The sequence below is a fragment of the Crinia signifera genome, chromosome 2, assembly GCF_055691185.1.
Source record: "Crinia signifera chromosome 2, ASM5569118v1, whole genome shotgun sequence".
Classification (NCBI taxonomy): Eukaryota; Metazoa; Chordata; class Amphibia; order Anura; family Myobatrachidae; genus Crinia; species Crinia signifera.
The window spans coordinates 117,121,409-117,143,641 of record NC_139218.1 but is presented as its reverse complement, the minus strand read 5'-3'; the positions used below and the strand labels follow the sequence as shown (position 1 = coordinate 117,143,641).

At 40.5% G+C, this 22,233-nt stretch overlaps 1 protein-coding gene across 2 annotated transcripts in view; it reads right to left on the bottom strand.

Moving 5' to 3' along the window:
• TRIM33 (tripartite motif containing 33) overlaps positions 1-22,233 on the bottom strand; it is a 101,301-nt gene that overhangs the window by 9,506 nt on the left and 69,562 nt on the right. For both annotated transcript variants that reach the window (XM_083172752.1, XM_083172751.1), the window contains exons 9-15: positions 21,492-21,745; positions 19,251-19,427; positions 13,386-13,589; positions 8,077-8,209; positions 2,997-3,060; positions 2,451-2,604; positions 685-1,034 (exon numbers count right to left, since the gene is read on the bottom strand). In XM_083172752.1, coding sequence (XP_083028878.1) covers positions 685-1,034; positions 2,451-2,604; positions 2,997-3,060; positions 8,077-8,209; positions 13,386-13,589; positions 19,251-19,427; positions 21,492-21,745 — 1,336 coding nt within the window. The remainder of the gene's footprint in view (positions 1-684; positions 1,035-2,450; positions 2,605-2,996; positions 3,061-8,076; positions 8,210-13,385; positions 13,590-19,250; positions 19,428-21,491; positions 21,746-22,233) is intronic.

Below are 22,233 nucleotides of genomic sequence, written 5' to 3'. Positions count from 1 at the left end.
GCTAAAATAATGCCTGAAAATATCACACAAAGGTGGAATTGGCACCATAATCTTCCTACATCCTGCTATTCTCTTCCTCATATGACAGTACTGCATGTGCCACCTATCACATCAATGTAATCCCCTATTTACTACTGCTATATAGATCCCAAAGATCAGATAAATCTGTACCAAGGAATGAGCAGTGGATGAAATTCTATACTAGTAAGCCCGCTCGAAAGTAAAAGCTTTGAAAGCTAGTCTACAGTATTCTGTGTTTGGGCATGTGTGAGATGCAGTTTCACTCTATGCCAGCAGAGAATGAATATATATTTGTGTGCCATGCAAAGATGTTTGATAATTTGCCATTCTAATTAATTTTACAAAAGGAAAGTAGTTATCTGAAAATTCCGATATATTAGGGCAGATGTACTAAGTAGCGTTATGGGGAGAAGGGGTATTGGCACAGGTTGTGTGCGCTGAATCTGAAGGAGGAACACTGACCAGATGTTAATACATTAACGAGGTGAAGCAGGAGGGGTTATAGCAGCGCGATAAGCGCTGCAATAATACATCTCACCCCAAGTCCCTAATAATCTTTCTAAAAATCCAGATGTGACAAAATATCAAAATGCAGCACAAAACTTCACTAGATTGTTAGATTTTTTATTTTCTCATTCATTTATAGACCATGTATTGTTATACCTTGGGAAGCTAAGTAGTGTTGGTACATGACATGTGAGGTGAAACACTTTTGGGCACTTTTCACAGCACAAGAGGTCTCCTCCATTTTGGCACACCGCACACCAATCCTCATTTGGATCATCCTCCTTGTTTGTCCCGTCACCACCTCCTCTTGGCGACCGATGCAAAGAGCTGCGGGCAGGAGATTTTCCATTCACAAGGTTACCATGTGATGACTGCTCACAACTTCTGTTTGTGTTGTTTGGCTCACTCTTGACATGGTTCTCCATATTGGCCAAAGCTTCCAGATCACTTTCAAGGTGCAAGGTGGTAGTAAGTGGTGGAGTCAGGCTGCTCTCTGGACTGCTTAGCTAGAGAAAGTGGGAAAAGTTATTTAGGACTAAAATCGCACAAAAAGGGTTCAGCAGCTTACAGTATTTATGCTCAAAATGGTGATTTGTCAAATGCCACCAGAAAGAAATGCATACAAAAAGAAATGTGCACCAAATCACAGCGCTACCCTCAGTTAGTTTATAACTTTTATAGCAGGATATTTGATGAATGTAACAATTATCCTTAAGGTGCGTACACACGGGGGAGATATATTGCTCAGCAGCATATTGCTCAGTGTCTCCTTTTCATCAGCGACCAGAGATGGTCGCTGATGAAAGGGAACCTCTGCTGGTAGTGCCGCAGAGGTAATCAGCTGGTCGCAGAAAACGGGAGCGCGCACCCAGCGATTTATCGCCGGGGCCCACTCCCATCACTGGCAATATGGTTGCCAGCGACCATATTCCCAATGGATATCATCCCCTATCGCCCCTGTGTGTTCACGGCTTTTGATATTCCAACCTGCAAAAGGGATACAACCCCTAATTACCTGATTTGGGAATTTGAAAGGGGTGTCTGACAAATAAAATCATCATAGTGAGGTATGAAATGATTTTAAATCACTACATATTGCACTATTGATTTTCTTTGTCTGACACCCCTTTCAAATTCCCAAGTAATCAGGGGTTGTATCTCTGTTGAAATATCTAGGAATTATTGTTCCATTCATCAAATATCCTGCTATAAAAGTTATGTATAAACTTACTGAACACATGTTGGTGTTTGTTTGCTCTGTGTGAGAACTTTGAGGGTAGGGCTGTGATTTGGTGCACATTTCTTTTTGTATGTAGCTAGAGAAAGTACCATAAGTAAGTCACTACTAGATACAGAACATATAACTATATTTTATGGAAAAACATCAGTTACTAATGATTTTGCATACTCACAGATAGGCTATAAATTGGGATTGTTTACACTGGAAAAATACATTAATGGAGAGGCATGCTTAACAAATATATTTTAGGGGCCAATATAAAAAACGGTCAGGACCCTTTTATGCTTTAAGGAACAAGTCTAGGCCACCATTTTATATATAGGGATATAACAAATAGAACATACCTCCATAAAGTTCAACCTTTGGTTAAAGAGTTAAGCTGCCCATACACGGAGCCGTTCGCCGGCATCCGTTCTGTACTATGCGATGCGCGCTCCCGCGTATCACATAGTACGGTACAAAAAGTATGTGCTGCACATACTTTTTGTACTAGGTACACGTATCGGATCGCAGTGGATGCACAATGCATGCACAAGGAATGCGATCCGATACGATGTGTGCGGTTTAAGTACATCCAATGAACGGACCGTGTATGGGCTTAAGTCTTTTTTCAGCATAAACTATGTAACTATGGTATTGTGTATACTACTTGTAGCTTACAAAAAAAATGTTTTTCCTTTACCATGCACGCGCTTCGTCTTCCGTCCTCTGCTTTCTCTTGCTTCACAGACCCAGAGAAACTACACACCTCTTCTTCTGTCCCAGGCTCTTGCTTAACCTTTATGGGATCGGATTTGAAAGCATTTCTATCCATGGTTCTACCACTTGAACCACAGCTACAAAATCCAAAGAAAATAAAATCTACTTAATAGATGCAATCTTAAATGCCCACCAATAAAACTGGCTATACTGCAAAAGGTGTAGATTTGTAAGAAGAGGACACACTTAATGATTTGTAAGCAATTTATAAGGCAAAACTAAAAGGCTATTTCAGGAGATAAATGCAAAAAAGCAAAATGTGCTCAATATAAATTTACCAAAGAACTAGTAGAGAAAAACCGAAAAACCTAAATTCTGTAACACAAAACAAAAAAAAAAACAATCTTTTTGATACAGGCTTTTGAGGACATAGAATAAATCAGAACACTGACAATAAAACCAATTGAATGGTTTATTAGTATATATAAGCCAGACATAATGGGCATATTAGATGCAAGTATTCACTCACCTTCCTCTACTGCCTGTGCTTGATGTACTGGGAGGCCTTACTGGTGTGTGCGAGTTGGATAAACCTGAGAATAGAAGGCAGAAGACATTATGAAAGGTACTTATGTAATATCTGGGCTCCCGTTTTTCTTATGAGACCGTGTCCCCTCGCGGGGCTCGCTGCGCTCGCCACGCTTCGGGCACGGTGGCTCGCTGCGCTCGCCACACTATATAAAATCAACTCCATGCGTATTTGGATAGTAGGGGTATGAAAAAATGGGGTTCATTTAACATGGGAGCCCAGATAATACATAAGTACCTTATGAAATATACAACATTTCCCAATTAAAAAACCTGCTATTTACTTTACCAAAAAAGTAAAACGACGACTTCTAACAATATTTTGGCCAAAATCTACAAATCACTATTGGTCTTCAAAGAAAAACATGTAAATAAGAAGGGGTAAACCCAGGTATTACACTTATTAAATATATAGATGCAATGCATTTCTGCAGCAAAGCCGTAAATCTACATAGAGGTTCGATAGCAAAATGTTAATCGTAGAAAGGGGATTTAGTTACTTGGATCATAGATTGCTTTTCTAGTCCGAGAGCGGCAAATATAACCAGTACTTTTTGGAGGGGCTACCCAAAAATACAAAACAATCTGAAATGAACATAATATTGATCAAGATAAAGAACATCTGCCAACAATCACATCACACCCTGTCACAGCTCAACTTGGTGTATAGTATTAAGATTATTTCTATTTAAAGGTTACATCTGTCCACAAAGTAAATGCTGACAGTGGAAAGATTTCTCTAACCAAGAACTTGCTTGCTATATCGATCATCTGGGTTTCTCCTTGCATTCTACAGTTACTGATAAAAACACAGACACACGGGTAGATGTATGAAGCAGTGATAAGGTAGAAGTGAGCCGGAGGAGAAGTGGCCCATGGCAACCTATCAGTGGCTTTGTAGAATTTTATATTTTGCATAGGATAGATGTTACCTTTGTGCTAATTGGTTGCCATGGGCCACTTCTCTTCCGGCTCACGTCTCCCTTATAACTGCTTCTTACATTTGCCCTTCTTTGCTCTACAGTACACCTGAGGAACATTTTACAAATTAAACTAAAAAGGTTTAAGGCAAATAGGTTCCCTATCAGCAGTTTGTGTTTAATGTCAACAGGAGTCTAACCTTTATAAAAACTGTCATTATCGATACGAGAATTCCATTCTGGATCTCTGCACCAGGACTACTGTATATTAAAAGATGTTGCATGTGATGCTGCAGCCAGGGGACATTATTGAAATGTCTCCCCAACACACTATAGAATCGGCATATGAAAGATTATGGATCTTCAAAAGTGTGCTGCAGTATTTTCAGTCATTCTAAACAATAAAGCTGCTGAAGCTACATTCAACCACCTATATTTTTTATTTTTTTAAGTTGTAGAGTGATAATGTTACGTCAGGGAAACTGTTGGATTTGGTGCACTGCCTCTGATAATAGATGTTCAAGATGAAACAAAATTGGGGAGGTACTAGAAAATTCTACCTACAGCACTGATCTTGAACAGTAAGTTCCATTTTTGCAATTAAAGAAGCACCCGGGTTGAAGGCAATTCGTAACATATGAAGTTCAGCAAGCTGTCATGTCCTGGGTTCAGATGCTTGACATGGCTTCTCTCTATGACGGGATAGAGGACTTGGTGTACCGTTGGAATAAATGCTTAGATGTCTATGCTGACTATATTGAAAAGATAATCGGTACTCTTTACCTAGAACGGCGTCGGGGGTAAAAAATCACAGGCATCGCGGGTACATAAAAAACGGGTGCGACGCGATGCCCGCGATTTTCCCATAGGGATCAATGTTAAAACGGATTGGATGCGATTTTACTGTTAAATGCCTCAATGCCCGCGATTTGGCCATAGGAAACAATGTTAAATGGGCCACAGAGCCCTAATAGTGCCCTTGAAATCTGAAATGGCCCCCACAATTGTTAACGCCACCCCACGATCAACGTCAACCCGAAGCGTGGCGAGCGCAGCGAGCCCGCGAGGGGCGGCGGTACGCGTCCTCCGACCTTTTCATACCCCCACTATCCACGTCGGCGTGGAGTTGAGAATAGAATAGTGTGGCGAGCACAGCGAGCCACCGAGCCCCGCGAGGGGACGCGGATACCTTCACAGGTAAACGCGTCCCTTCGCGGGCTTCACACGTGTCCGCGTCGCCACGGACACCTGTGAAGCCCGCTAGGGGACGCGTATAACTGTGAAGGTATCGGCGTCCCCTCGCGGGGCTCGCCACGCTTCGGGCTCGCCACACTATTCTATTCTCAACTCCACGCCGACGTGGATAGTGGGGGTATGAAAAGGTCGGAGGACGCGTACCGCCGCCGCTCGCCACGCTTCGGGTTGACGTTGATCGTGGGGTGGCGTTAACAATTGTGGGGGCCATTTCAAACTTCACGGTGACTATTTGGGCTCTGTGGCCCATTTAACATTGTTTCCTATGTAAAAATCGCGGGCATTGAGGCATTGAACACTAAAATCGCGTCCAATCTGATTTTTAACATTGGTCCCTATGGGAAATCGCGGCCATCGCATCGCACCCGATTTTTAGTGCATTCGATGGTCGCGATGGGCGCCGTTCTAGGTAAAGAGTACCGGATAATCTGTACAAATAATCTGTATCAAGGGCAAACTTGATTATTAAAGTAACAAGACCTCACATTGTACATATATGTAAAGGTTGAATTACATATTTATTGATCCACCTCCAAGTTTGGAAAGGGAATAGTGCAGGGACAGAAGGAAATAAGTATTTTTAAGATTATGGAAGTTCATTAAATAGGCTGATTAGTATGACATTTTATACGCAATTAAAAAAAAAATTCTCTTATCGGTACTCTTTACCTAGAACGGCGCCCATCGCGGGCATGTACATCGCATGCCATTATAATGGCATGCGATGCGACCGATGCCCGCGATTTTACATAGAAATGCATGTTAAAATGTAAATCGCATCGGTCGCATCGCATGCGGCCCAAAAATCGCATGCGATGCAACCGACGCGATTACCGCGATTTTACATAGGGAACAATGTTAAATGGCCCACAGACCACAAATAGCCACCCTGAAGTGTGAAATGGCCCCCCCAATTGTTAACGCCACCCTACGATCAACGTCAACCCGAAGCGTGGCGAGCGCAGCGAGCCCGCGAGGGGCAGCGGTACACGTCCTCTGACCTTTTCATACCCCCACTATCCACGTCGGCGTGGAGTTGAGAATAGAAAGTGTGACGAGCGCAGCGAGCCACCGAGCCCGAAGCGTGGCGAGTGCAGCGAGGGGACGCGGATACCTGTGAAGCCTGCGGATACCTGTGAAGGTATCCGCGTCCGCTCGCCACACTTTCTATTCTCAACTCCACGCCGACGTGGATAGTGGGGGTATGAAAAGGTCGGAGGACGCGTACCGCTGCGCTCGCCACGCTTCGGGTTGACGTTGATCATGGGGTGGCGTTAACAATGGGGGGGCATTTCATACTTCAGGGTGGCTATTTGGGGTCTGTGGGCCATTTAACATTGTTTCCTATGTAAAATCGCGGTAATCGCGTCGGTCGCATCGCATGCGATTTTTTGGGTCGCATGCGATGCGACCGACGCGATTTTTTACCTTGCGATGCCCAAGATCAAAATCGTGGGCGCAGTTCTAGGTAAAGAGTACCCTCTTTTCTATACCCAACTGACAACCCGAGTTTGACAAATAAAAGAAGGACTCCGGTTTAAAAGAGTACCAATAAAGTCTAATGAGACTATACAATTCATTAAACCCTACAGAGAATAAATTTAAATATTCGAATTTGTTAAATTTAAGACATGGTATTTAGAACTGTGTAACGTTGGCATTACTGCCTCACAGCACTGAGGTCATGGGTTCCATTCCCACCATATCCCTAACTAAGCAAAGTTTGTATATTCTCCCTGTGCTTGCGTGGCTTTACTCTGGGTACTCCAGTTTCCTACCACAATCCAAAAATATACTGGAATGTTAAAAAGCCGTGCGTGTACATGTGATAGTGAATATAGATTGTAAGCTCCACTGAGGCAGGGACTAATGTAATGTTCAAATATTCTCTGTAAAAGCACTACAGAACCATGTGTGCACTATACTTTATATAAATGTAATAAATAAATGTATACAGTGTGAAAGTATGTCATGTTAAAGGAATTTTTTTAATAGTTTCAAATTGTGCCAAGAGCACTGAAATACATAATAAATAATGCAAGTTACTTGTTTAAGCAGCAGGAAATATACCACTAAATCTCTAAGAACAAGCACTGAGCCTGTTACCTGATCAGATACCAAGCTTATTCGATTTCAGTTAAATGTTTTCTGAGTTTAGCAGGATTTAAATCAGGCATGTCCAACGTTGGCCCTCCAGATGTTGTGAAACTACACATCCCAGCATGCTTTGCAATAGTTTTAGCATTCTCTAATAGCAAAAGTGTCGCAAAGCATGCTGGGATGTGTAGTTTCAAAACATCTGGAGGGCCAACGTTGGACATGCCTGATTTAAATCCTTTTAAAAAGACATTTTAAACATTGCAGGTATCCAAACATATGCGCTAATTTTCTGTCGGATAAAAAATGTCTGCAAACAGCATAGCCTCTGATAAATGCCAGCATAGGTGGCTAATTGAATAGTCCAGGGCAAAGCCAAAAGTAAAGTAGTAAGCTTATTAGTAAATTACCAAAGATGATTGGATACCCTGTATAGTCAACTACATAATTCTATCTATTCTATCTATCCTAGCGTAAAGAATGGGCATTTACATTTTCGACAGAAGTTTACTTTCAACTACAACATTCAGGAAAGTTAAAGTTCTGTACAATACAATGCAATTCTGGGTACTAATTGAGAAATTTGCAAAACTTAAAAATGTGTTTATGATTGAGGCTTATGAAAGTACTCAAAAGGTTTTGACTGCTTTTTACAAACATTTTAAAGCAAGGTATACATGGATAAAACATGATTCAGTTACCAAGAACAAAATACAAAAGATGAGTAATAAGGCATCATTAAGTACTTACCCGTTGATCCAGGTGACATAGCAGATGGTCCTGGGGAAGGGTTCATAGTGCTTGTTGGTTGAGGGAGCTGATGACCCATTGAAATGTACCTGCTTAGTATGTTGTCTAAATTGCTTGAGCCAGCATCTTCCAGCTAGAAGAGAAGAAATATGTAATGGAACACAAAACGCAGTTAAAATCAGTTAAACATTTTTTTATAAATTATAGTTGCTTAATTCACTTGTCAACTCTTATATTTATCAGTACTTTTTAGGTGCAAAATTAAACATACATAAGTTTTAGCATTATTGGAATGAAAAATGAATACACAAGCATAAAATAAGAAAGGCTTTAAATTCCGGAGTTACACTATATTGTTAGTGTTGGAATTGAACCTACTACTTTACAGAATGAGATTTCGGTGACTATGTGCAACATAATGATTGCACAACTACCAAGCTCTCCTGAACAGGCATCCGCATAAGCCATATCCCAAACAAGCCCCTCACAAACTACTTAAAGCAAGCAAGACTAATGGCAAATTCACTAACAATAAATATTTTGAATGGCAAAGGTGGTGTATTAGTGCTGCCTATGAACACATAGCTATCATTACAGCTTGTGCACATTATGGTTAATGCACTCTAGACTTAAGTTGATTAGCAGGTTAAACCAAGGGGGGGGGGGGGGTGTTTGAGATCAAACTGATCACTAATCTGCATGTAGAGAAGAAGTCGGACAATTAAACAAAGCAATCAGGACTGACTGAGCACACTCCAATTCCTCTTGTCAATATCCCATCATTAAGTTTGTTAAAAAGGCTGTAGACTGTACACTGCCTTAACATGCCTTCATAGAAATCAGCAAGGGCTTCTGTGTAATAAAACGCATGAGTGTTTTGTGGGTTGTCAAAAATGGGATATGAATATAAATAGCACTTGTGAACATACTGTATGACAGAATTCTCTGATGGCCCTAAGAACTTGAGCCCATGGCCACATTCTCACAAATTGCTCTGGAGGGATCTTTACTAAATAAGACATTCTTCCTGCCTATTTAATATCAAATACAGTTTCCACTAGCAAACCACCTACATTTACACATTCAGGATCAGGTTCAAGATTAGCATCACTTTATGCTTACATGGAAGGAAGTACTAACTTTCTAATGAATTTCAGGTTTTCATAACCATGTAGTAATTACAGGTATTGTCCTCTGCTGATGTAACAGCCTTCATATCTGATGTGAAACCATCTCAGATTGATGTAATTAAGTTATAACCAAATACATGTCCAGGCAACATCTTAGGTGTGTCACAATATTTTCAGAGGGTGTGACTGCAATTATCTCAAATTGTTTGAAAAGCATGGCAGGATCATAGAGGCATTTCACAGAGGCACTTGACAGCTACTCTATTCTCTAAGAAAAAAAAGGGCTTCTCGCTTGTGAAAATATAGGAGAATGAGAAACTGAAACATATTAAAAACAAGCACATGAAAAAAAACATTTCACTGCAAATGTAAAAATAGGTTGTGATACATTGTATAATACACTAACAATTCCAATGATACCTTCTAATTGCGAAAGTATATTCCAGAAAAGTGAAAAGCTGGGTATATGCATATGCTGGGTATATGCACTCAGCTGATCGGATTAAAACCTCCTGATCAACAGTAGTGTGGACCCAGCTTGACCTCTTGTGACCTGTACACCAAAGCTAGAAATAGCTCAGTATGTAAAGTCTTTTAAGGGATCATGTCAGCATCTAAAATATTAGCTAGGACATAAAACGTGACCTGATCAGGGGATTGGTTATCTAATGTGCTTAATATAGTCATGGTCCATAAACATTGGAACATAGACAATTCTCATATTTTGGACTCTATACACAATGGATTGGAATTGAACCAAACAAGACTATTAGTTGTAATTTGAGGGCGTTTACATCCAAATAAGGTGAACGGTGTAGGAATTACAACGGTTTTAAAAAGGGACCAAAAGTAATGGGACAAACTAAACAATCCTAAATCAAACTTTCACTTAATACTTTGTTTCAAATGTTTAAATGCTAATTACAGCCTGAATTCTGGGATGCATAGAAATCACCAGACGCTGGGTTTCATCCCCGGCAATGCTCTGCCAGGTCTCTACTGCAAATGTCTTCAGTTCCTGCTTGTTCTTGGGGCATTTTCCCTTCAGGTCTTCATCAATTGAAATGCATGCTCAATCGGATTCAGGTCAGGTGATTGACTTGGCCGTTGCAGAACATTCCACTTATTTGCCTTCTAAAACTCTTTGGTTGTCTGCACTGTAAAGCGCCGTCCAATGAGTTCTGAAGCATTTAACAAAATATGAGCAGATATTTCCCAAAACACTTCAGAATTCATCCTGTACAAGGGATCGCTTTATATCTTGTGGCTAAAGAGGAACGGGTGTCTGATGAGATGTTGTGTCAAGCTGCTCAAGCTGGGGGTGTCAAACCCTTAAAAAAGGGTACAAGTAGTGGTAATAAAGGTTGAGTGCTAGAAAATGGATCAACTGTTATTATATTAATAAACAATTAAAATGATATCAATATGTAGGTAAAAAAATTCAGTAAATAACTTTACATGTGGCAAAAAGTGTATAAAACTCAATAAAAAGATATGACAATTAAAAAGTTATATACTGAAGCACAGGGGGATAGGGGCTGAAATCGCTGGAAATATGGTCGCAGGCGACCATATTGCCAGTGATGGGAGTGTGCCCCGGCAATAAATCGCCATGTGCGCGCTCCCGTTTTCACCCCCCTTCTAGTCGCTGGTCCAGCTGATTACCTCTGCGGCACCTCCGGCAGAGGTTCCCCTTTCATCAGCAACCATAACTGGTTGCTGATGAAAAGGAGAAACTGAGCAATATATGGCTGAGCAATATATCTCCCCCGTGTGTATGGGGCTTTAGTTGTAAGGAGTCCCATTTTATCTTGAACAGCTCTTAGAAATTTTGAAGTGCTCAGTTCCCCAAATTGGATCCATTTTGGTGTTGAAATTAAATGAGGGAGTCCATAGACCTTGCAGGAATTTTAAATAATGCTGGAGGATGACTGCAGTCCTCAAACTTCATCCTGCTGCTTTTGTCAGCAGTTACATTATCAATAAATACAAGGGAACTAGTTCCATTGGTAGCCATACATGCCCACGGCATGACAATACCACCAACATGCTTCACTGATGAGGTGGAATGTTTTGGATCATGAGCAGTTCCTTTCCTTCTCCATCCTCTTCCCATCACTCTGGTAAAAGTTGATCTTTGTCTCATCTGTCCACAGGATGTTGTTCCAGAACTGTGAAGGCTTTTTAGATGTCGTTTGGCAAACTCTAATCTGGTCTTTAGGTTTTTCAGGCTCACCAACAGTTTATATCTTGTGGTGAACACTCTAGTTTCACTATTGTAAAGTCTTCTCTTGATTGTTGACTTTGACAAATATACACCTACCTCTTGACCTGGCCAACTGTTGTGAAGGGGGTTTTCTTCACCAGGGAAGTAACTCCTGTCATCCACCACAGTTTTCCATTGTATTCCGGGTCTTTTGGTGTTGCCGAGCGCTATGGTGGTTTTTTTTTAAGAATGTTTCAAACCATTGATTTGGCCGCACCTAATGTTTTTGATCTCTGACGGGTTTGTTTTGACTTTTCAGCCTAATGGCTTGCTTCACTGATAGTGACAGCTCTTTGGATCTCATATTAAGAGTTAACAGATTCCAAATGCATAGGTCATAGGTGGAATAAACTTCAGACCATTTATCTGCTTAATTGATGATGAAATAATGAGGGAATTACCCAAACCTGTCCATGAAATAGTTTGTCCCAATCGATTGTCCCATTACTTTTGGTCAGTAAAAAAAGTGGGAGGCACATATAAAAAGCATTGTAATTCCTACACCGTTCAATGGATTTGGATGTAAATACCCTCAAATTAAAGCTCAAAGTCTGCAGTTAAAGCACATCTTGTTTGGTTCCTTTCAAATCCATTGTGGTGGTGTATAGAGCCCAAAATATGAGAATTGTGTCGATGTCCCAATATTTATGGACCCAACTGTAATTTTTATTTCCAGCTAGGCCAGATCAGGTAGACCATTGCTTCCACTCATGGCCATTACACTGCAACTATCAGTCAGATAACAGCTGATTTATTTATTTATAGTTCCTTATATAGCGCAGCAGATTCTGTTGCGCTTTACAATAGTAAACAGTGAAAAAACTGGGTAATAGACAGACTTAGAGGTAGGAGGGCCCTGCTGCAAGCTTACAATCTTTAGGATAAAAATGATGAAACATTAAAAAAAAATAAAAAAAAAAAACGGTACAAAGTTCTGATTTCTGCTTCTGAAGTGCACATTTGCAACTAAAATACGCCAATTTTTAAGGTAAACAGGGTTGGATTTGGTGCCTTGCTTCTGATAATGGCAGGATAGATGTTCAAGAGTAACAAAATTGGGAGGTACTAGAACATTCTCCTACAGTGCTTATCAGGATCAGTAAGTTCCAACCTGGGCTGAAGGTTGGGTAGGATATCCCGGTGCTCAGAATGCCAATGGTGGGAACCACGGAAATGATGCACAAATTGTTCCGTGTATACAGTACACCCCATAGCGATGGCGATATGCGATCCCACGCCGGGTTAAATATTTAGTGCATGCACTAAATAGCTAGTCAGATTGCAGAGGCTAGATCGTTTAGCACATCACTAAGCATACGATCACCCTGTGTGTATACCAACTTACAGTTAGAAGTTTGAGCATCAGGATTCTGCTGCTAGGATTTGGACAGCGGCATGCAGGGTGTAGGGATATTAACAACCTGTTGCAGCACTGTTTATAGGCGAACACGGCAGAATGAACACCAAAACTATCGACGTGGTAAATCAGCATGTAAAGGGTGATTATGCTAATAAACGTACAGGTGAGTACCCAACTTAAGGAAGCATCCCAAAATTCTCAATGTTCAAAATGACAAAGTCAAACTTGGCAGTGTCAATACATCTGCTCATGTGAACTTTAAAACACCCACAGGCACAAACCTGTATTCCAAGAGCAATAAACATTAACAAACACACAGAGCACACCACCCAGAGCAACTGTACACAATAGCTGGGGATTTCCTGTTACATTGACACATTCTCTCACACTTAGTGCCTAAAATAAACACTAGAAAGTAATTACAAGCTCTTTCCATATCACAAGGTAAATTTGTGTTATGTAGAAACAGCTGTTTCAGTATGAGGAGATTACACATTCACCTACAAAAGTTGCAAGGTGCAATTACGAAGATGTTTAAGACTAGTGCACAAACCTGAATGGGTGGGATGTCTGGCAGAGAGGGAAGGTTTTCTGGGTTTGTTACAGATGGAATTAACTCTATAGAAGAAACAGATGGGCTAGTTGGGCCTCGGTTTGCATTTGCCATGGATGCCGTTGTAGGACTGGTTGGATTGATTGTGTTATTATGAATTGAGACGACAGGAAATGGACCAGCATGCCCAGGGTTTGAATGGTGCTGAAGGAAAGAGAAAAACCATTAGAGAATGCTGTGCAGACAAGCATAGAGTTCACTAGCATAAATAGAACCTTTAAAAGAAAACATTAAAAAAAAAAAAGATTCCTCACTCAAGAGGAGAGTACTGCATAGCTTAGACTTGATCTATTAAATTACACATCTCTTCCTCAGAAGGAATATTGTACATTTTATTTATATGATCTATCACCATTCCAGATTTCCCATATGGGAATTTTGTTGGGGTTAGATACCATGTGGGTTGCGCCACAATATGCAATTGGAAATAAAGAAAAAGGCGGCACCCACTGACTTCAAAAGTGTAAGCCAATGTATTAATTTATTACCAATGTATAAGGGAAGACCATCCCAGAAATGTTAATTTATGAATACACAAACATATAGATGATGAGTCAAAAATTATTCACAATCCAGTTATATTAAAACTGTCCGGTCCACGGTTTTGTCAAAGCTTCCCCTACTAGGTCGCTGTCTCACCAGTCACTGCTGTGCAGGTTTGAACGTGTGACTGCAATGCAAGAAATGGCTTCGCCACTTTGTGCACAGTATGGAGAAAGTGTTTTGTTGCAAATAAGTCTGTATGAATTGATCAAGAAGTTCAAAGAAGGTCAAAAGTCGTGAAGTAGGAGTCAGACGCCCATCAACGTACACGACTAAGGAGAAAACGGAGCGTGAACGAATTCTGTTAGACAAGTGACAGATTATTTTGCAAATCAGCCATGGCTCTGCCTATGGAATAATTCACGCTAGACTTGGCTGCATTCATTGATCGCAGTACAGCCTAAAACATTTAACGAGGGAATAAGAAAGCATGTTGGCAGATGGACAAATGTATTGAAAAACAGGGAGATTGTTAAATAATAATGTATCTGTCCTTTCTGAAAGTGGATAAAAATGTATTTCTAATTTTAAGTGTGTAAGCATATATTTATACACACACACACACATTGAGGTGTCACTCAGAAACAAGACCCTGCAGCAGCAGGAGTGCAGAATTGACGCATTCCTCCTACTGCAGTGTCATATCTTAATCCAAAGCCAGCCAACTATGTATACATAAATCTGGAGACAAAGTGGTTATTTGCCATCATCTGACACTAATGGGGCAATTTAAGCCACATCTTGTCAGATTGCTTAGAAATTAAGCACAAATAACTGTGTGTGTGCCACAGAGTGATAGCGATGCACTGGCTCAAACGTCCCTATTGCTGGGCTAGATATTTCAAAAGCATGCTTGAAATATCTAGTAAATCGCGCTCTGGAGCAGATTTTCATCCAGGATGTCTCTCTACATTTTTGTATTCATCTTTTCCATTAGCCTGACTAGTCCTTCCCAGTCCCTGCCCCTAAAAAAAACAACCCCACAGCAGGATGCTACCAGCACCATGCTTCATTGTAGGGATGGTATTGAACTGGTGATGAGCAGTGCCTGGTTTCCTCCAAACATTAAGCCTGGCATTCACGCAGAAGAGTTCAATCATTATCTCAGACCAGAGAAATTGGTTTCTCATGATCTTTGAGTCCTTCAGGTGCTTTTTGGCAAACTCCAGGTGGACTGCAATGTGCTTTTTACTAAGCAATGGCTTCCATCTGGCCACTCTACCATACAGGCCTGAGTGATCGATTGCTGCAGAGAAGATTCTCCTCTCTCCACAAAGGAATGCTGTAGCTCCGACAGTGACCACTGTGTTCTTGGTAACCTCCCTGACTAAAGCCCTTTGCCTCCGATCACTCAGATGGCCAGCACTAGGAAGAGTCCTGGTGGTTCCGTACTTCTTGCATTTATGGATGATTGAGGCCACTGTGCTTATTGGGACCTTCAAAAGCAGCAGATATTTTAATTTTGTACCCTTCCCTAGATTTGTGCCTCAAGACAATCCTGCCTGAGGTCAACAGACAATTCCTTCATGCTTGGTTTGTGCTCTGACATGCATGGTCATATAGACAAGTGTGTGCCTCTCCAAATCATGTCCAATCAACTGAATTTACCACAGGTGGACTACTATTAAGCTGTAGGAACAGCTCAAGGATGATCAGTGAACTCAATTTTGAGCTTTACGGCAAAGTCTGTAAATACTTCTGTACATGCGCTTTCTTTGTTTTTTGTATTTTTCTAATAAATTTGAAAAATGGAATACATTTATTCCATTTTGGAAAAAGGATGTAACAGAAAATGTGGACTAAGTGAAGCGCTGCAAAAACTTTCAGATGCACTGTATGATTAACCCAAACAAAAACATAGTAAGTGGAAATCAGTTATAAATGCTCAAGCTGATCAACCCAAAAATTGGTAAAAAAAATTTGTATAGTGTGTACCTAGGTGTCCACAGTCCCCTAGCTTCCTTTAACCTAGGTGCATCCTGTCATTGCGTGACAGTAGGGCAGAACATTTTTGTGCATTAAAATGCACCTTACTTGAACAAATGGTGCAAATAGGACACCAGCAGCTTCTGTTGACTAAAGTATGTAGCATGCTTGCTGTCTGGGTGTGACTGAGTGTAGCCGCATATGAAGTTCTACTTTAGTGTTTTCCAGTTAAACCCTAACTTAATATTTCGTAGACAGATATACCCAACACACACACACACACACACACACACACACACACACAATAACAGTCACATTATCTGAAGAGGAATTGATGATGGCCATGACTTCCTCACCAGATACATAGGCTAAGAATATTCGAATTGATGAGGGATAGGGAGGGGTGGTGGTAAGGTAAAGGCGTTGTTGATTGCTGATGGTCTGGTGGGATGTGATGTCCGGACGTAGGACGTCAATTTTGGATGTGAACTAAGTGGCAGTGACTAGGTCGACCACTAATTGCAAGCAGTGACTAGATGGACATCCAAGAATGGTCGACATACTCTAGGTTGACAATGGCAGAAGGTCGACAATCTGAAAGGGTAGACATGTACGTTGTCGACCAAGACTTTCATGATTTTATTTTTTAAATTCCAACATAGTTCATACTTTACCATCCAAGTGGACACAGAGCTAGATTATAAATGTACCTAGCGCAGCAAGGCACCATGCTCGAAGCATGGTGAGTGCAGCTAGCCAAGCCAGAGGATGCCGTACCACTTAGCCACCAAAAATGTTTTAACTCATGTAGACCATGTACATGTTGACCTTCTGTAACTGTTGACCTAGGGTATTTTGACCATTAGTGATTTTGTGACTGTCAACCTAGACATAGTCAACCATCCGTGCCAGTGCCAATGGATGTAGACAGTGGAGGAAACTGACCGTGGCTTTATTTCAATTAGTATTTTAGACTTGGAGTTTCTTGAGGTTCTTGTAATGAAACATTTTTCATAACATTGCATAGTGTTTAGCCAGCTTTAGCGTGCCTTGTGGAGTTTAAAAACGCCTGGTGTAACTTATAATTTGGTACAAGGTACTGTAATGTTTTCAAAAATACAGATGATTCATACATTGACGTTTAAAAATAACATTGCTTGAAATCGGATAGTATTTTAGAATTTTTACATTTCTAAAGTATACACAGACCTTCTACATCTTTGCTGCAGTCATACCAACAGCACCACTTAGCATGTCAGTTCTTGTGAGAATTTTTTAGCATCAGCAGCTTTTGCCAAAAAATTGTGTTGGTCACAAAGCTATGTGGCCAGGATTAAAAGTGGTAATCTGCCACCTAATTACCCACCTTCCTTTCCCCTAATTAGGCAGAGCCAAAGCTAGCGGTAGGGTTTTTGCGTGTCGTTAAGGATTAGGTGTATATCGTTTAGTGTGTACAAACGATAAATACATCTTTCAAAAAACAAGATAGACACTAGTAAAGCAAATATTTATTTAATGTATGTCAAAATGCTCAATGTGTGCACAGTATTATTTATTATGAAACTCTGGGAACTCATTAACTGAACATATAGCAGTGTCTACCCAAGCTTAAGACGCATCTTGTTTTCAAGAAGAAAAAAAAAAAGACAGTTTACAGAGTAGTACTGGACTCAGCTGATTACTAGGTGTGAAGTTATCAGACTCACTGTAAAGCTGGCCATACATCAAAAAGATCGATCTTACGATCGATTGCGCTCACGATTGTGTACAATTTCCCTTGAAATCCCCAGCAGTCCTTGGTGGTTTTTGGACACACAATCTACTCACAATCCATCATACAATCAGTCATACAATCCATCTGCTGCATGATTGTGCACACAAGATGTGCACAAGATGTGCACACAATCTGCATACAATCGATCATACAATCAGTCATACAATCCATCTTATGATAGATTGTATGATTGTGTACACAAGATGTGCACACAATCTGCATACAATCCATCTTATTATCGATTGAGATTGTATGATTGGGTACAATATCTTTCTGATGTATGGCCACCTTAAGACTGTAATTATTATATTTTATTAGGTGTAGTGATTAATGTAATTTTTAGTCCGTCTGTACCCTCTTGTTCTATTCCCCAAATCTGTGTGTATTTCCAGAACCATAGTATTAGACTGTATATTGCCCAAATATGATCAGACAGGAAATGTCCACAGGGGGTGATCCAATTCCCCTGCTATTTACAGGAAGGTTATGTTTACAGGGGGTAATCAGGACATAACCAAATTACCTTCCTTGTATTTACACTCCTTTGTGCATTGCTGGTCACTAGCAGACTCACTGGAACCGGACCCAGCAGGGGGGGCAGCAGCAGATGTAGCTGGGAGGGGGGGGGATGTACCTGACTCTTGAATACACCAATCGAGACTCAGTGCAAGCCCACTGATGGTATGTGCACCATGGGAATTTAGAAGGTTTTAAAATGACTGGTACACATGCCAGCTCCTCATGTTAGTCACAATCCTGGCTCAGGGGTCATACCCTCCACTGGATCTTGTGGAACACATCATTTGCCCGGGAGGGGGGGGGGGGGCATCCTACTAAGCTCTGGTGTGGAGCGTCCGGTGCTGTGTGGATTTACACAGGTTTCTGCTATCACTGCTGTGTGGAATAAGTGATGGTTTTGTGATTCGGAACTGTGATGCTACAAGGACTTGAACTGCTACCTGGATGTTTCTATGCTACATTTTGCCTCTTGCTTCTGTCTTTATCTACTTGTGTGTGCTGTGATAAAAATAAACCGTATTTTGGTTTGATCTGCTCGGTGTCTGAGTGATTGAAGAACTCGTATCCTCACACTAGGCATATTGGGCTGCATGTCTACATGTATGACAATGCATCTGTAAATGAAAAAGTCACTCATCTAAAATATCCTTCACATGATAAAATTTGTTTTAAGCCAACATCCCATTGTATGACACAAAAAACCCTACCACACAGGGGTGGTTTTGTGTAATATCGCAGGAAATACGGTCGCTGAGCGAACATATTGCCCGCGAAGGGAGTGTGCACCGGCGATATATTGCCGGGTGTACGCTCCCGTTTTCTCCCCCGTAGTGATCGCTGGAACATGCTCCAGCTGATTTCCACTGCCGGGTTCCCCCGGCAGTCTCTTTCATCAGCGCCCATCTCTGGTCGCTGATGTAAACGGGACACTGAGCGATATATCGCTCAGCGGCATATCCCTCCCCCCCCGTGTGTCTACGGGGTTTAGACCGTCAAGCACAATTTTTTCGCTTCATTGTTTGTGACCGGTAGCAAACCCTTACCTGTCTTTGGAGATGAGGTTGTATCATTGAGTACTGAGGTCCATTGTGACGAGGTACACCTGGCATCCGATTGGCATTCTGAGCAGCATTCTGTGCCATTCTCATTTGATGCGCTTGGAAAGGTACGCAGTTCATATTATTTCTCTGCATGCTCTGCATGCTAATTAACCTTGGGGGCTGCAAAGTATTTTAACCTCTGGTTAGTACTTTCACACAATAGAAGATCCAGTGCTGAAGTCTTGCTACTCCTAACCATGAAATGGCATAGTGCCATTGTAAAACAAATCATACAATATATGCTAAAATTTTAGCCAAATGTAAAAAAAATAAAAAATAAAACCCTACCAACCCCCTCTCTAAAATGTATTTACTAAATTAATTAACGAAAACAGGTTTCTTGAAACACACTGGAAAGAAAAAAAAAAATCACAATGAGAAATACCATCAAAAACATTTATAAATTAGTTTACAAGAGTGTATGGAGGCTAAGTATAATCATTAAGTATAATCACAGTGGGCCAGCACTGAGTAATCCCACTTCACCTCTCACTAAAGAAAATCTTTAGTCAATTAAATAAATTGCTTTACTGATTGAATTCTGTTGAACTGAATTGCCTAATGTATTTACCTACAATAGTGTTCTATTCAATGGCTACAGAGAGCAGAATAACCAGACACTGCTACTCTATCCAGAAAAAGGTACTTTAAAACGGAACTTCTGCTTATTGAGCTTGGTAATCTACTCACAGACCTAGCACAGCCAATCACTCACATTGCATGAACAAAAGGAATGTTAAAAGCTCTCCATCTTGTGCTTTCTTGTACTATGAATGAACATAATATATTAAACTATTTCAATCAATTAAGCGCAAGCAATGAACGTCTTAAAAACCCCAGAATAATAAAAATCCGAATAGTATCATAAATTTGCACAGTTTAAGGAGTGTACACAATGCGATGTACTTTCTATTTTGATGCCACAGGGATGCGCATCGGGATAAAATGCATTCTATTTTGGTTCAGATTTGCTTATATAAACAAAATCGGATAGAAAAATAGACAAAATTGAACCATGTGCCCTATTAGAACTTCCACGAAAATCTGCAATATTTTTCTTCATATGCACGTTGCTGTTCGATTACAATTAATAATTTATAATACAGTCACCAGCTTATCTTTCTACCCCTAATGCGCAAGAGACACTTAATGCACCCTTTCTTACAGCAGTAACCATGTAGGAATAGACTTCCACTATTAAGGAAATTCTATGCAAAAACTACCTCCACCCCCTCTTAACAGTAGAGCTAACTCATTAATGTATATTTGTGACGATTAATCTATTCTACTACTTAACACATGGTAACTGCTTGGACCCAAATCCAATAAGAACTGTCCAGTTAGATATTTTTGGACAGTTGATATTTAGTACTTTGTGATTACCGAAGGTTTCTAATCGATTACGGCTGTACTTTGCCTAAACCGATGGATACTGTAGTTACAAAATACAAAAGGGCAAAACGGACACCAGGGGTGGAATGTATTCTAGTGTCACATACTGAGGCAAAGCAGAAGCCACACCAACAAGATGTATTACCATTTTGCCTGCCGGAGCAAAGGAGGTAACTCCCCCCTCCCCCTTGATGATAAATTGTTTGTGTGATATGTCCCCAATAACTTTGAACAGGATGATAAGCAACTCTTAACAGTGCTGAGCAGCATTAGAGTTTAGTCGATTAAAGCATCCAAACAATTGGGCACTATAGAGAAATTATGCAAAATTTTAACTTGATTGAAGTACCAACTGAATTGCCTCCCGAAAAAACCTGATTGACCTCACTCTTAAGTATAAAGGAAATACCATTTGATGAAGCACTGGTGTGAAGTTCTTGAGTTATTGTATCTTTATATGATAACCAAACATGGTACTAAATTACCTGCACAGGCATTGTCAAAATATTACAGAAGACTTTTTAACTGCTAGCAATTAAGAAAATCAGTATGACAATATTACTATATGATCTGTTCAAATATTTGCAAAATACCAAAAAAAAAAAAACTTAAAAATTCTAAAATAGTAAAGTTATTTGTATACAAATGCTCTATGAAACCATTTACAGATTTTATAAGAAAAATCTATTATGTAAAACAAGGCATTTTTTAAAAATTAGCTAATTGCAGCTTAAGGTGTCATAACTTGCCATTGTAGTCTTTGGGACAAACTGTTCTCTCCATTGTACTTGCCTGTTGGTGCATTGCTTGAGGGCCAGATGGCCTTTGATGGGGTCCAGGTGGCTGGACCATCCTCATTTGCTGGAGCTGCTGCTGGTGTTTTTGAGCGTACGCCTGTTGCTGCTGCTGCATGTGCTGGAGTCTGAGTTGTGCTAAGTTAATTTGTGCAGGAGCTTTATTTACATGGTTTGTTGCCTGGGGAACTTGACCTACCACCACATTGGGTGAATACGTAGAAGTCGGCTTGTTTTCAACAATAAGATTACCTGGAGCAAAAAAAAAGGAGGTAATTTAAGAAATTAGTAGTTGAGTATCAGGACAGACACCAATAACATAACACACTGCTTTACAGAAAGCACATAAAAACAATTACATAGCTTCACAACTCGTAATAACAAAGCTCCATTTCCCCTGCCTAGAAGTGCACAATCTTGTATCACCTATACAATAAAAGTAACACAAGTTTAGCCTACATGCAGGGGCCTAGCTAGATATTCGTAGGCCCCATAGCAAAGGTTTGCAAGGACCACCTATGGTGATGGTGACAACTGTATGTAAAACATATAAGACAGTAAAGATAAGCCTTCAGCTCTGGGCCCCATAGCAGCTGCACCCATTGTACCTATGGTAGTTACACCCTTGCCTACATGCATCTAAAAATAAGGTATAAGAATCTATTAAGACCGAATCTCCACTATAACATCAAGTTTCCTCGCTGTGAGCAACACAGCAGTATGCACATTTTCATAGTTTC